At 40.8% G+C, this 15634-nt stretch overlaps 1 protein-coding gene across 1 annotated transcript in view; it reads left to right on the top strand.

Annotated features, from left to right (window-relative positions):
- Window positions 1-15634, top strand: part of LOC127661222 (SH3 and multiple ankyrin repeat domains protein 3-like) — a 290952-nt gene that overhangs the window by 105504 nt on the left and 169814 nt on the right. The window contains exons 4-5 of the mRNA XM_052151831.1: window positions 2953-3104; window positions 5715-5882. Of these exons, the coding sequence (XP_052007791.1) occupies window positions 2953-3104; window positions 5715-5882 (320 nt within the window). The remainder of the gene's footprint in view (window positions 1-2952; window positions 3105-5714; window positions 5883-15634) is intronic.

Consider the following 15634-nt stretch of genomic DNA (forward strand, 5'->3'; position numbering starts at 1 on the left):
ATTTGTGCACATTTATTTGATCCTTGACCTTTAAAAGAATGAAATAAACAGAAAGAGACAGACAGACTCAAATAAAAAGACATGAGCTTAAAGAATTAGTTCACCCAAATCAGAAAATGCATTCATTTACTGTACCTTTTTAGTACCTTTTACTTGATGGTTAAACCACTTGACATTAAAGGAGACCTATTATGCCCCTTTTTACAAGATGTAATATAAGTCTCAGGTGTCCCCTGAATGTGTCTGTGAAGTTTCCGCTCAAAATACCCCACGGATCAATTATTATACCATGTTGTAAATGCCTCTTTTTGTCAAATCCAATCTATAACACACGGTTTCGTGTGTGTCCCTTTAAATGCAAATGAGCTGCTGCTCCCCGCCCCCTTTCCGGAAGAGGGCTGTGCTTTTACAGCTCGTGCTTCGGTTACTACAGCAACAACAAATCAGAAACTATATGACTGACAGCGTAAATACCGGAGTTCAGGCAGGGCTGGACTGGGAAGAGAAATCGGCTTGGGATTTTACATAGCAACTGGCCCAAATGTTGATAGGGGTTGGGGGGGTGTTCACTGTCCTTTTCGGTATATCACGGCGCCGTTTTGTGGTCCGTTATGCATAACGCACCAGCTCATTTCAGCTTATCGCGGCCCATTCGTCCCGTTTCGCGGCCGACCCACTGGCCTGCTCGGTTCTCCCGATGGCCAGTCCGCCCCTGATCGGCCCCAAAGTGCGTCGACCCACCGGGAAAATGCTCGGTTTGCCAGATTACCATTTCAGCTTGTCCACTCGTCTTCAGCGGCTCTGATGCCGAGAGTACATGAAGACTCTTATGTTCACTTTTACAGCAACAACAGACACTTATGAGACATTATTCTTCTCACTGTATCTGCTCCAGGACTGTGTGTACATCACTCAGGGGAGGAGCTATGATAATAGGGTGGAGTCCGTCACCAGTCGTGGGCGTGGCCTCATCTAACGTGACGTCACTTTAGTGCAGAAACAAAAACCGTAGGGACTTTTAACATTGTAGGGTGGTTGTGTGCACACACTGTCGACTCACAATTATGTACAAACACCATGTAAAAGAGAATTTTGCATAATAGGCCCCCTTTTAGTCATTAATAGTCTTTTTTTGTAGAAATGGCTATTTTGGCTAAATTTGTGTTTTTTGTTGTTGTTGTTGTTTTGTTGTTTTGATTGCATTTTTACAAACATGGCAGATTAGTTTTAAACTAGGTTTTTTTAAAGAGATTTGTCATTTATATAATCTCAGACAACCTTATTTTTCAGTGACTAAAGTGCAGATAAGAGGGTACTTTTTAATGCATAGAGACTAAAACGTTTGGTTAGTTCTTCACACAAAGCAATTGTATGGCTTCTGAAGACTTGGAATATAACATAAAATTGTAGAGGCTACTATAAAGAAAGTTTTAGGGTGCTTTTTCTAGTTTTTTAGCACTTTACGGCAACTTTACTATGACTATAAGCTTTAGTTGTATGGAAAAGAGTAGCGTGGAAATTACTGCCAAAAAAAATTACACATCCACAGATGAAAATCATACAGTTTTGAAACCTCATGAGGGTGAAGAAGTGATGATAGAATAGCCATTTTTGTGCCAAGTCTTTCTGTTGGCTTAAAGGGGTCATGAAATGGAGAATAAAATATTCCTTTATATTTAAACATATAAGAAATATAATTTTCGGAATTCAAAACTGCCTCCCCAGTCTAAAAAGAGCATTTATAATTGCCACCCTGCTGAAGCGTATCTGTGTTAATGACGTCACAACACATTGCTCGTTTGTATTTACAAATCCAACAACATGCGTCATCGCACCCTTGGCCCCGCCCACTGGCATGCAATTCGAGTCCAGATGGCAGGACTTGTTTTACAACAATAGGGGTCCCATCTGGACTTAGTATATAAACTACACAGTTTCGTTGACTGCTGCCATGTTTTTTGCGGCTTTAAAAGACGCGGTGTCAAGTTACAACCCTGAAAGGGAGTAGCAATTCTCTCATTCAGCTGTTGCCTCTTGTTTATTTGAGCACAAACGCATCACAGACTCATTCTTTCGCCCATTTGCGCTTTTATTAATTGTCGTGTGTGTGTAACACAGGACATCTTTGACGATAGACGTCTTCCACCGTTTCGAGGTGTTTCCGCCGATGTGCGCCTTCAGTATATATGTGCATAATTTCACCATTCTTTGGACTATGTATGTGTGTTTCTTCCCCGGCTCATGTCAGCATGGATTGCTTGATTGATTGAATAGTCAAAATACGATTCATACTTTGCAAACAAACTGTTATTGAACAACGGGGCAATTAAAACACTTTAAAAATGCAAGTAAACCATTTCATTCATAAATTGAAGTTTAAAGATGGTGCTTAGGCCAAAATCGAGCGTTTTAGACATAATGATCATATATTCCTAATTGTGACTGTTTTGGTGCAAAATGACTTTATAACATCTTCATTGGAGCTCAGGGAAGATCCATTTACATTTATGCATTTGGCAGACGCTTTTATCCAAAGTGACTTACAGTGCACTTATTACAGGGACAATCCTCCCAGAGCAACCTGGAGTTAAGTGCCTTGCTCAAGGACACAATGGTGGTGGCTGTGGGGATCGAACCAGCAACCTTCTGATTACCAGTTTAGTGCTTTAGCCCACTACGCCACCACCACTCAAGATAATAAATGCTTAAAAAATATAACTTCATGACCCATTTAATACCGAATGCATAAGCATCTTATGTAATGTTTTGTCCTTCCACTGACGCCTTTGGCTTGCTTACTTGGAGCGTTAAGACATTATTGGCTATAAAGCTGCTGTGAAACATTTTCTTTATTAAAATGTGTTGTACAAAATAAACAGACATGACTTGAAATGTTCAGTTGTACCAAATATGTTGAGAACAGGATTATTAATGCCCTTTGTTTGTGCCCAGAATGCCCATTGACCATGGCGGCGCAGCTCGAAGGTTGTGCCGAGCTCATCAAAGTTCTGAAGAATGGAGGAGCACATCTGGACTTCAGGACCAGAGATGGCATCACTGCTCTTCACAAATCAGTCCGCACCAAGAACCACACGGCACTTATTGTGAGTAGCACATACACACAAACACTCATTCTGCCTACAATGGGAGGGAACATACGGTTCTCATACATACTTGAAAGAGATATCAGAGGTGTGTGTGATGCACAGCCGTCCTTCAGCTCTTGAGAAGCAGTGTATGTGTTTGTGTCCAAGCGTGAGTCATAGAGTGGCACAAAGATGAAAAGCGTTTAGTGACAGAGTATAAAAGCTTGCCGTGTTTTATAATGATCAGAGTGGATCTTCTTGCTGAGGCGGAGGACTTGTGTATAACCATCATGTTACCTGAAGTTGACCTGAGCATCACAAGAGTTCTTCTGCATGAGATCTTTTCTCTCCAGTGTGTTGTCGGACATAAGGAATCGCCAAACCTTTAGACCATATTTGACATCATTTATGTCCGTGAATGGGAAATTGCAAAGTGAGTTTTAGGTGACTTGGTTATCTGATAATTCCGCATGCTGTTTAAGTTAGGTTCGATAGCTTGGTTTGAACTCTTTTGGTAAATGGTCTGCACTTATATAGCACCATTTTAACCTTAGCGGTATTTAAAGCACTTTACACTCCATCTCATTCACTCATTCACACACCAATGACGGTAAAGCTGCCATGCAAGGCGCTAGCCTGCCATTGGGAGCAACTTGGGGTTCTTGCCCAAGGACACTTCGGCATGTGGAGTCATGTGGGCCGGGAATTGAACCACCAACCCTGTGATTAGCAGCCAACCTGCTCTACCACCTGAGCCACAGCCGCCCCAAATTTTCACAATAATGGCTCAGTTTACTCCTGGTATTACGATCAGTCTTGGGCGATCCGATCACAAAATGAATAGCACTAAATACAGGTGTAAACCAAAACGTTTTATGAACGAATCTGCATTCGCTGTGGCTCAGTTGGTAGAGCAGGTCGGCTGCTAATCGCAGGGTTGGAGGTTCGATTCCCGGCCCATACGACTCCATGCCAAAGTGTCCTTGGGCAAGACACTGAACCCCAAGTTGCTCCAAATGGCAGGCTAGCGCCTTGCATAGCAGATCTACCGCTATTGGTGTATGATTGTGTGTGTGAATGGGTGAACGAGACGCAGTGTAAAGTGCTTTGGTAACCTCTAAGGTTAAAATAAGCGCTATATAAGTGCAGACCATTTACTATTTACCATAAAAACTGCATATGTACAGTAGGTACTGTAGTCAGAAACGCAAGTGATAACGTTGCATTTTAGTGTAAACATCCTGCCTACTTACCTGTCAATCAACGGCTGAGATAAAACAAGGCTTTTATACGTTAAAAGGTTTTTAAATCCAAACAGAAGTGATCACAAGATGATTGGTCTGTTCAAAAATATGATTTAATATGACTGAATCAACGTGATTAGAGAAGGCACATCAGATAATGCATTTTAAGGGTCAGATCAGGTAGAAATAGCTCGTCAAAGGATTCCAGATTCCAGCTTAATCAGAAGCATGTGTGACATAATGTTGATTAATATAAAAATGAATTTGGACTCATCCCTCATTTTTGTTTAAAAGCAAAAAGTGCAGTTACAGTGAGGCACATACAATGGAAGTGAATGGGATCAAAATGGTGAACATTAAAATACACACTGTTTAGCCACAAGACGTAAACATTCTTGGTGATGACGTGATTTTAATTGGATAAATGTGCTTACTAATAATTTTTGTGTAAACATATTGAGGATTGAGCTTAACTTGTATTCAACAGAGAACATTCCTTAATGGTAACAACTGCTCATTTTCACTTTTTACAGTGTATATACAATTTTAGATAAAGTACAAGTAATAATATATCAAATAATATTAAATATCTGGGGCATTTTTAACCTTTTTCCCAAGACCTGGTTAAATTCTGACCGTGTTGTGGGCACCAAAAGGTAGAACATTGGGGGTGAGGACATTAGGGAGGGAAACCACTCCGTAAAGGGAATCAATTAAAATTTTAATTAAAATCTAAAAATGGCAAAAAGTTCTGCAAGGGGTTGGTTTAGGGTCAAAGGTTGAAAGGCCGGTCACACTAGATTTGCGTTCCATTTCATAAGCATGCGAACACACCCGGTTATGCAAGCATATGCATTATATTTTCATCTTTTGATTTTGTTTTCTGAACTTTTACCTGTGAATATATTTACTATTGTTCGTTTGACCAATAGAGCACAACAGTGACAGAATTTTTCTATAGGGATTTCATACAGTAATTCATAAAAGAGCTCAAATTCATGAACCAAACCAACCAGCTGCAAGGTGAATTACTGGTTACGTGATATTAATAAGCATGTCCTTAACGCCTCATGCGTGAAACTTGTGCTTACGTCCGCATTAGACATCATATGACACAGCCAACTTGTATAAATACGTACGAATGAGATCGGGGTTGGAAACTGGAGTCGATGGTATATTTAACTTGCTTAATTGATTATTATTTAGAATGTATTTTGTTCTTAACGGAACTCTGAAGTGTGACATCATTTCCTGTTGTGGTGGTTAAAAGTAATTGTGCTTGTTTTAAATGTAGCATGACTGAAGCTTTAAGGTTAGGGGTAAGGTGTAGTAATCATTGCTTAATATGACTATATTTTAATGTATTAATTGCGTGTGTATATAGACGCTGTTGGACCTGGGCGCCTCTCCGGACTACAAGGACAGTCGTGGTCTGACTCCTCTGTATCACAGCTCTATGGTGGGTGGCGACCCGTACTGCTGCGAGCTGCTGCTGCATGATCACGCTCAGGTGGGCTGCATGGATGAGAACGGCTGGCAGGAGATACACCAGGTAACACACACATACTTTTGGAAGTATACATATTCAAGGAAACACATCATGGTGATGACATCACAACAATGAAGACATATGACCTTCCACTGTTTACATATCAACACCTTTTCTGCAACTAGCCCGTCTTCTTGGCGAATGACGCTGAGGTTAGCCAATCAAAACGTGTTAAGGAGTCTTAACTTACAGAAGCAGCGATCAGAGCAGACATGATGTATTTGTCTTTTTATTTGTCGAGTTATAGATAGGACAGCAATATAAACCTGGCAGTCACGTTCCTGAGAATGAGAGCTTTTATTTGAAATATGGCATGCCTATTTAAGTGCTACGACAAAAACGGTTAAATTCATACTCGTAGTTCTACATCATCACCTCTAGGCGGCGCTTATTTGCGAAGCAAAGGATTTCAGGCTTTTCTATTTTATTTTATGCAACATAAATTCAAATGTGTTACTATTCAGATTCCACACATGAGTGACATGCATCTGGGGACTTTTCAATTTATGCAAAAACTTATCGCACATTTCTGAGGTTTAAGTCAACATAAAACATTCACTATATAACTAGTGCTGCCAGTCGATTCAAATTTTGAACCGCGGTCAATCGCATCATTTTTTTGTAGTTAATAGTGATTAATTGCACATTTTAAAAGTGCTCAAATTTGACACTTTATTGTCAAAATGTATTTATTTCCATCTTAGGAAAGATAACAGCCTCCAAGTTCCACCCATTGAATGTCTATGGGACCGCTGCGTTAAGCTTGTAGGCTCCTCTTGGTAGAAGGGCTCTGGCGCTGTTGTGTGTCTATTTGTGGTGTGTGCATCAGTTTAATGACTCGGGACGGACACATTACAAAGGTTCCGCCCTTCACACGCTAAGCTGTATTAATTAGTCACATGCATTCATGTGTGATTCTTAAAAGTACTAAGTCAAACATTTTTCAGATTAATCACATGCATTTTAACGTGTTCAGATTCTTAGCAGCCCTAATGATGGCTAAACAGCTATTTCAGAGTGATGCTAAGCCAAAATTACTTTAAGGTTAAGATTGTGAGTTTGCCAAAATGATGGCTAAGTAGCTATTTGGAACAATGCTTAGGCGCAAAAGGAGCGTGTATTCAGAAAATAGGGCCAGTTTTCATTTCATATCAACTTAAAAGGAACTGTAGCAAATTAGTAAGGCTAATTTGTACAATGGAAGAAGTCAAACTTTTTTTTTTCTTTTTCCCGGAATTAACTAAAGCAAAGCAAATGAACACAAATGTGTATATACTATGTGTTGCATCTTTGGAGACAGCTCTGAAGCGAGGGCGGGCTCTATGCTTTCAAAGCTAGCTTGCTAACTGCTAGCCTTTCTGGATTACACACCCTAGCTTTAACTCTCAGGCGGACAATACATAGGAGAAGATTCACTAAGAATGAATTGTGCCCGCTAAAAGCGTTGTTATTTTTGCACATGCTAGCTGCGCTCGTTTTGTGCCCAATTCACTAAAGGAATTATGCAGATCAGGCAACGGTGCAAACGCGTCCACAAAATCGCTGCTGAACGCAATTTGCATATTGATATAGCCGAGGATGCCACAGGCCACTTGATTTGACCCATATGCCTGGGACTGAACAGCATCACTTTGATCCAGACACCTGAATCGTCTCTTAAACATGCAGAACGGGCGCTTGACAACAACACGCATCTAGATATATGCCGAGATTTAACGCTCTTCAACATCATTTGATGACCGGTTGAATATGTTCACAAACATCTCTTTTAAATAAAATTCATATTTCCGCCTACTTTCATTTGGCGGTAATAACGCAAAGTAAATTTTGCAGGTCAAATTGAATGGAGTTTTGTGAATGAAGTGCAATCTTTATTGAGCCAAATTTCATAGTAAGGAGGCATATTTGCACAGAAAGGAATGACAATAACCTCATTTAAATATTGAAGTCGCAGTGCAATTTCAGTGCTGACGTGTCTCACTAACGGCGGTTCGTGAATAATATGAAGGTACTTGCACTGAAATACCCCGCGCAAAAGTAGCGCAACTTTTTAGTGAATCTGCAACTGAATGTTACATAATGTTGCATCTCTGTTACATTGTATTTACAATAGCCTTATATTTTAACTAGCTGGCAAAATGTTACATACATCGAAATCTCTCAACGCATTTGTCGTTGCCATGTTGTATTTGCAGAGTTTGAAGGAAAAAGCCTTCAAAGTTATCCATTTTTATCATCAAGATAGCATTCTAGCTAGCTACAATCTCCTCAGCTGGCTCAATAAGAAACATCCAAACATCCAAACCACACCCACGATTCATTTTCTTTAAACAGCCAAGTTTCTCTAGGTCAAGAATTTCATGGATTTGACTGAAAAGGAGAATTTTTGGCTAATTGAAAGAAAACTGTCGCCTTGTAAGTGTTAATTTGCATTAAGGGTCAGAAAATGGGCATGTAAAAATTAAATATGACTGTTCTTGGTATCAGAAATCTCAACTTACATTGTAAAGGGACTTCAGGGAAAAACAAACTGCAATAAAGTGTAGAATATGGCTTTTTCATCCCGCCAGAAACACACAGCCGGCAGAGTTCACAGTTGACTTATAAAAAGCTGACCCTGCGAATTACTGCATGGCGATACAGTAGAAAATTGTCTTCCAGGGTCATTTTCTCCATCTCTGACCATGTTCTGGAGGCTGGACACACACACACACACACACACACACACACACACACACACACACACACACACATTTAAACTAGTTCTCTCAGTTCCCAGCCCCTAGCGTATGACATTTGCATTTCTGACGTCTGACCTTTCTTAGCAGCTTGGAAAGGGTGTTTGAGAAGAAATAGAGAAAGTGAAATGGACGGAAGTATCCAAACTTGTGTTTTTTATCCTCCAAATATTCTTCACTGGATACTTGGACAGGAATGATTTGAATGTTTCAAACGAGTCTTTCACATCTTTCCTTAATGCATTGAACAATATGTGGCAAAGCGTAAAACTCGTCCCGCGCCGTTTGTGCTACAGAGATGGATGATGCCTCAAATCTGGCTGCCTTTTGATGAGAGGTGTCCTATTACTGTTCTAAATGATCAGATGAAGGATTTTCATCAGTAACACGGTGGTATAATCCCATAGATTTATACTGAAAGAGGGATTTGAGCCACAGCTGGAGTTCATTTCACCTGTTATGGAGTTATTTATTTTTTTAACAAAAACACAGTATATTTGCTTCTTGGAATCAATGGTCTAATGGTCGGAAGATCCCAACTAATCAACAAATACTACAAATGAGCCAGGTTTGAAAATGCCCAGAGAGACTGAGGAGAGATTAGAGACTGCTGTCTTATTTCTGTGTATGGAACACTTTCCTTTTTGAGAGTGGGACAACTGGGGAGTTTAACCTGAGGCTTATACCCTAAACAAGATTAGCACAAAATATGTGACAGACATGCTATTAAACCTTACCTGCACACATACACACACTGCTCTCTGGAGTCTTGCCATTAGTATGGCAGAGAAAGGGCATTATAATGGACAGTGTGTGTGTCGTGTCGGTGTGTGTGTGTGTGTGTATGGGTCAAGTTCTGGCTACAATGTGATGAAAATGTCTTAACCTCTTCAACTCTTTGGGCTGCAACCCACAATTTTTTTTTCTTCAGAAATTTCTTCAAACAATAAAAAAAAAGATGTGTTTATAAACTTATGATAAACAGAAAATATTTGTGAAAAAAAAACAAAAAAAACTATTTTGTTGTCCTAAATTTGTAAGCATGTAATTCTGGTTCTGTTCACTCCATCTCCTTACAAAAAGTCTTATTTTATTCCACTAGATGGCAGTAAGCACCAGCAGAAATATATATTTTTCTCTATCACATTCCAGCACAATATACCGATATACGCATTTTAGTCCTCACAGATGTGCTCGTCCATTGACATTCAGTCTAATTTTTTGTTCATCCACCACCCTCATTGTTTCATTGAATATCTCGGCCTCTGAGTGGACTAGAAAGCTGAGATCCTCCCCTTTGTGATGAAATATCATTATATACACTCACCTAAAGGATTATTAGGAACACCTTTTCAATTTCTCATTAATGCAATTATCTAATCAACCAATCACATGGCAGTTGCTTCAATGCATTTAGGGGTGTGGTCCTGGCAAAGACAATCTCCTGAACTCCAAACTGAATGTCAGAATGGGAAAGAAAGGTGATTTAAGTAACTTTGAGCGTGGCATGGTTGTTGGTGCCAGACGGGCCGGTCTGAGTATTTCACAATCTGCTCAGTTACTGGGATTTTCACACACAACCATTTCTAGGGTTTACAAAGAATGGTGTGAAAAGGGAAAAACATCCAGTATGCGGCAGTCCTGTGGGCGAAAATGCCTTGTTGATGCTAGAGGTCAGAGGAGAATGGGCCGACTGATTCAAGCTGATAGAAGAGCAACTTTGCCTGAAATAACCACTCGTTACAACCGAGGTATGCAGCAAAGCATTTGTGAAGCCACAACACGCACAACCTTGAGGCGGATGGGCTACAACAGCAGAAGACCCCACCGGTACCACTCATCTCCACTACAAATAGGAAAAAGAGGCTACAATTTGCAAGAGCTCACCAAAATTGGACAGTTGAAGACTGGAAAAATGTTGCCTGATCTGATGAGTCTCGATTTCTGTTGAGACATTCAGATGGTAGAGTCAGAATTTGGCGTAAACAGAATGAGAACATGAATCCATCATGCCTTGTTACCACTGTGCAGGCTGGTGGTGGTGGTGTAATGGTGTGGGGGATGTTTTCTTGGCACACTTTAGGCCCCTTAGTGCCAATTGGGCATCATTTAAATGCCACGGCCTACCTGAGCATTGTTTCTGACCATGTCCATCCCTTTATGGCCACCATGTACCCATCCTCTGATGGCTACTTCCAGCAGGATAATGCACCATGTCACAAAGCTCGAATCATTTCAAATTGGTTTCTTGAACATGACAATGAGTTCACTGTACTAAAATGGCCCCCACAGTCACCAGATCTCAACCCAATAGAGCATTTTTGGAATGTGGTGGAACGGGAGCTTCGTGCCCTGGATGTGCATCCCACAAATCTCCATCAACTGCAAGATGCTATCCTATCAATATGGGCCAACATTTCTAAATCATTTTGAATCAATGCCACGTAGAATTAAGGCAGTTCTGAAGGCGAAAGGTGGTCAAACACAGTATTAAATGGTAAATGGTCTGCACTTATATAGCGCTTTTTTCTAACCTCAGAGGTTACCAAAGCGCTTTACACTGTGTCCCAATCACCCATTCACACACACATTCTTACACCAATGGCGGCAGAGCTGCCATGCAAGGCACTAACCTACCATTGGGAGCAACTTGGGGTTCAGTGTCTTGCCCAAGGACACTTCGGCATGTGGAGTCGTGTGGGCCAGGATTCGAACCACCAACCCTGCGATTAGCAGCCGACCCACTCTACCACCTGAGTATATATATATATATATACAATTTATGGCCAAACATATGTGGACACCCCCTTCTAATTAAAGATTATGGTTACTCTGTTAATACCAGTGAAGGTAAGTCATAATTCTACTCCAAACAATGACATTCTAGGTCATTCGGTGATTCCAACTTTATGGCAACATTTTGGGGAGAGCCATTTTCTGTTTCAGCATGAAAATACCCCTTTGCACAAAGCAAAGTCCATAAAGAAATCTATCCAGTCTATCCTGTTTTGTGCAAGAAAATGACTGGCATGCACAAAGCCCAGAATTGAACCCCACTGGACACCTTTAGGGTGAATTGGAATGCCAACGGAAAGCCAGGCCCCATCGCCCAACATCAGTGCCGGACCTCAATGATGCACTTGTGTCTGAATGGGAGCAAATCCCTGCAGCCATGTCACTACATACAGTATAGTGGAAAGCCTTCCCAGGAGAGTGGGCAGTTGTTATTGCACCAAAGGAAATTAACGCCTCTGGTTTTGAAATTGAAGGTTCATCAAGCACAAATGGTGTCCACAACTTTTGGCCACATAGTGTATGTATATATATATATATATATATGTGTGTGTGTGTGTGTGTGTGTGTGTGTGTGTGTGTGTGTGTGTGTAACGAATTACATCTACTCTCGTTATAATCCTTAAGTCAATTTTTTTTAAATGTTCATTATTCAACATCAACATAATTTTTTTCCTCGCACCATCGCAAGCACAGACGGGCTCTATGCTTCTAACAATCCACATCAGTTCGATATTGTACCCCTGTGTAAAATTCCATAACCTTCGCCCATCTTGTTCAAAATAAACTGTCCTATCTGGTAACCCTCTCGCTCATTGTGTACTTCCCTGCCCTGTGCTGCTGTATATCTGTCTGAAAGCCTCACCCGCTAGAGGCCAAAAGTGTGCAAGGGATGGATGTTATATAAAGAAGGCATGAGAAATCACAAAACATAATGTATCCAGATGCTACAATTCATGAATAATAATATCTCAATATGGTAAATAACCATTATGCTAACTAAACCGTTATTATTACAGCTGTAATACAATAATACATATACAGAACAACCACTTTAAGTGTTTGAATCAATCCTATCTCTCACTAAACACTGTGTGAAATGATTATTTTGCCTTAATTTATTCAGCTAGCATGTAGGAGTTGATGACATATTGCTTAATAATCTAATTTCATATCTGGATAATTGCTGCAATATCATAGAGGATACATTTCCTCTAAGATATTGCATTATATATACACAGTATGTTAACGTAATAGACAAACTAATTCTACATGAATGAGAATAAACCTGAAATAGGAATGTGTTTCAGTCACAATGTTCATTATGTAGTTTAACGATGATTTCAAGACATTTAGAATGTTACAAATGGCCGTTACTATTTAAATAAATGTTGTATTCTCAAAATGTTCTATTTGTCCAGGAATCCTCTTGCAGCAATGCAGGTCTTTGGCATTTGGAAGCTGCTGGTTTAAGACCTGTGATGAGTCTGTTTCTCAAACTAGACTGTGATTTACTTGTCTTTTTGTTGTGCATCTGGTCATCCACTTCCCTCTCTATCCTGGTTTGAGCTTCTTTTTTTCAAAACAGTAATGCATGGAATAGCCTTCATCTCTCTAAAACAATTTCTTTTTGCCTATTTTTAAAACCAGAATTTGACTTGCAAGTGTAAAGCAACTTGTAAGAACTCAATACCTCAGTAAATGGGGAAAATAAACACTGTATTGTAATTTCCGCATGGTAGCGTAACCATTTTCAATTATTCTAATAATAAGAATATTTTCCTGAGTACCAAATTAGCACTTTAGAATGTTTTTGTAAGGAATAGGTGACAGTATATGTTTGCCATCATGGGTAAAGAAAAAATTGAAAAAAATATCGCTTAAAACAATTATTTCAAATCGTAATAATAATTTGCAAGTAATGATTTTGGCAGAAGTTTTGATCAATTTAATGAATCTTTCAAGAACAAAAATGTCTTTGTGTTCTAAAAATGGAAGCATATATTTTTATTTGTCACATGCATAACCATACACAGTACAAGATGTAGTGAAATTCTTGATACGACATTTCTCCCCACAGTTAACGATAATGCAGTAATGTTCAGTATGTAAGAATATTGGTCAGAATATTGCTGAAGAATATTGCTTCAAGTGTGTGTGTGGAGCGGAGGGGGGCGGGGCCGGGTCGGAATATTGCGCGCCCGGTCCCCAATCGGCCTGATGAGGCGCGCGAGGGATAAAGGCGGCCGGTGACGATTGTTCGAGAGAGAGAATTACGGGCATGTCCGTCATGTGTGTTTGTGTTGTCTTTTAAGTTTTCCATTAAACTATGATTTATATGGTCAAGCCGGTTCTCGCCTCCTCCTTGCCCATCCTTTAACTGTTTTACAGTGTGGTTTTGAATCGTGAACCTAGTCCTGGTGTTGTCCTTGGTTCAGGACATGGATGGCCTGGGGAAAGATGCTCCTCCTCATTCTCTCCGTTTTGGCCATCAGGGAGCAGAAGCGTTTCCCTGACCGCAACAATGGAGAAAGGTCCATTATTTGGATGGCTGAGGTCGTTCATGATCTTCCTGGCTTTGGTCCAGCATCGTTTGCTGTAGATGGACAGCAGGTCAGGGTGTTTGATGTGGGGGATGCACTCAGCTGATCGCACCACTCTTTGTAGAGCCAGTCTATCCAGTTTTGTGCAGTTTCCAAACCAGGCTGTGTGGTGCAGGTGTTTTTTTTTAGCACCATAGAGGGCAGTTTAAAGTCTTTTAAGCACCTGAGGTGGTAAAGATGCTGACGGGCCTTCTTCACTACAGTGTTAATGTGACAGGACCATGACATATCTTGTGAGATGTTTATACCGAGGTAGTGGAAACGGCCCACTCTCTCCACTGTGGCCCCGTTGATCATTATGGAGTGGTAGTTCCTCGCCTGCTTTGTGTTGAAGTCCACTATCAGCTCCGTTGTCTTGCTGGCCAGGAACACACTGAATATGGGAATCGAAGTGGCTAAAAGAAGCTATTCTGATAAGCTGAAAAATATGTTTTCAGCTAACGACCCTGCATCATTGTGGAGTGGCCTGAAACTATTTACTGACTACAAGGACTCCATCCCCCAACACTGTAGGGAACCAACAACTGGCTGAAAACCTGAATGTGTTTTACTGTAGATTTGAAATGCCCAATCTCACACCCCACACCCGCTCTGACCTTCACTTCACACAAACATCAACTCCTCCAGCAATCCCCCTCCTGCTACTCAACCTGCACTTAAGATCTGTGAAGAGGAGGTGTGCCGTGTCTTCCAAAAATAAAAGACAAGGAAAGCACAGGGCCCAGATTTCACCTACTTGCCTAAAATCATGTTCTAACCAGCTGGCCCCCATCTTCACTCTAATCTTCAATAGATCACTGGAGCAGTATGAAATCACAATGCTTAATCATCATTCCTGTCCCAAACAAACCCAAAATCACAGGACTTAATGACTACAGACCCATCACTCTGACGTCTGTGGACATGAAGTCATTTGAGAGACTGGTGTTGGCTCACCTAAAGGACATCACTGGACCCTTTCTAGATCCCCTTCAATTTGCATATCAAGCAAACAGGTCTGTGGATGATGCATTCAACATGGGATTGCATCATATTCTGCAACATCTGGACAGACCTGTGACATATGCAAGGATCCTTTTTGTGGACAGTTCGACTTTCAACACCATCATCCCAGCTATTTTCCAGACTAAATTACACCATCTCTCTGTTCCCACATCTATCTGTCAGTGGATCATGAGCTTTGGACAGGCAGCAGCTTGTGAGACTGGGGAAATTCACTTCCAACATATGAACAAACAGCACTGGTGCCCCTCAGGGATGTGTGCTCTCCCCACTAGTCTTCTCCCTGTACACAAATGACTGCACTGTTAATGTCCCCTCTGTCAATCTCCTGAAGTTTGCAGATGACACTAATGTCATCGGCCTCATCCAAGATGACGATGTGTCTGCATACAGAAGGGAGGTTGAACAGCTGGCTCACTGGTGTATTCAAAACAACCTGGAGCTGAACATGCTCCAAATGGTCATCACTCCCCGTTTTAATCAGCACTGTAGCAGCAGTGGGGTCATTCAGGTTCCTGGGCACTACCATCTCACAGCACCTTAAGTGGGAGACCCACATTAACTCCATTGTGAAAAAGGCCCAGCAGAGGTTGTACTTCCTTTTCCAGTTGAGGAAGTT

Source organism: Xyrauchen texanus, chromosome 21 (assembly GCF_025860055.1).
Source record: "Xyrauchen texanus isolate HMW12.3.18 chromosome 21, RBS_HiC_50CHRs, whole genome shotgun sequence".
Classification (NCBI taxonomy): Eukaryota; Metazoa; Chordata; class Actinopteri; order Cypriniformes; family Catostomidae; genus Xyrauchen; species Xyrauchen texanus.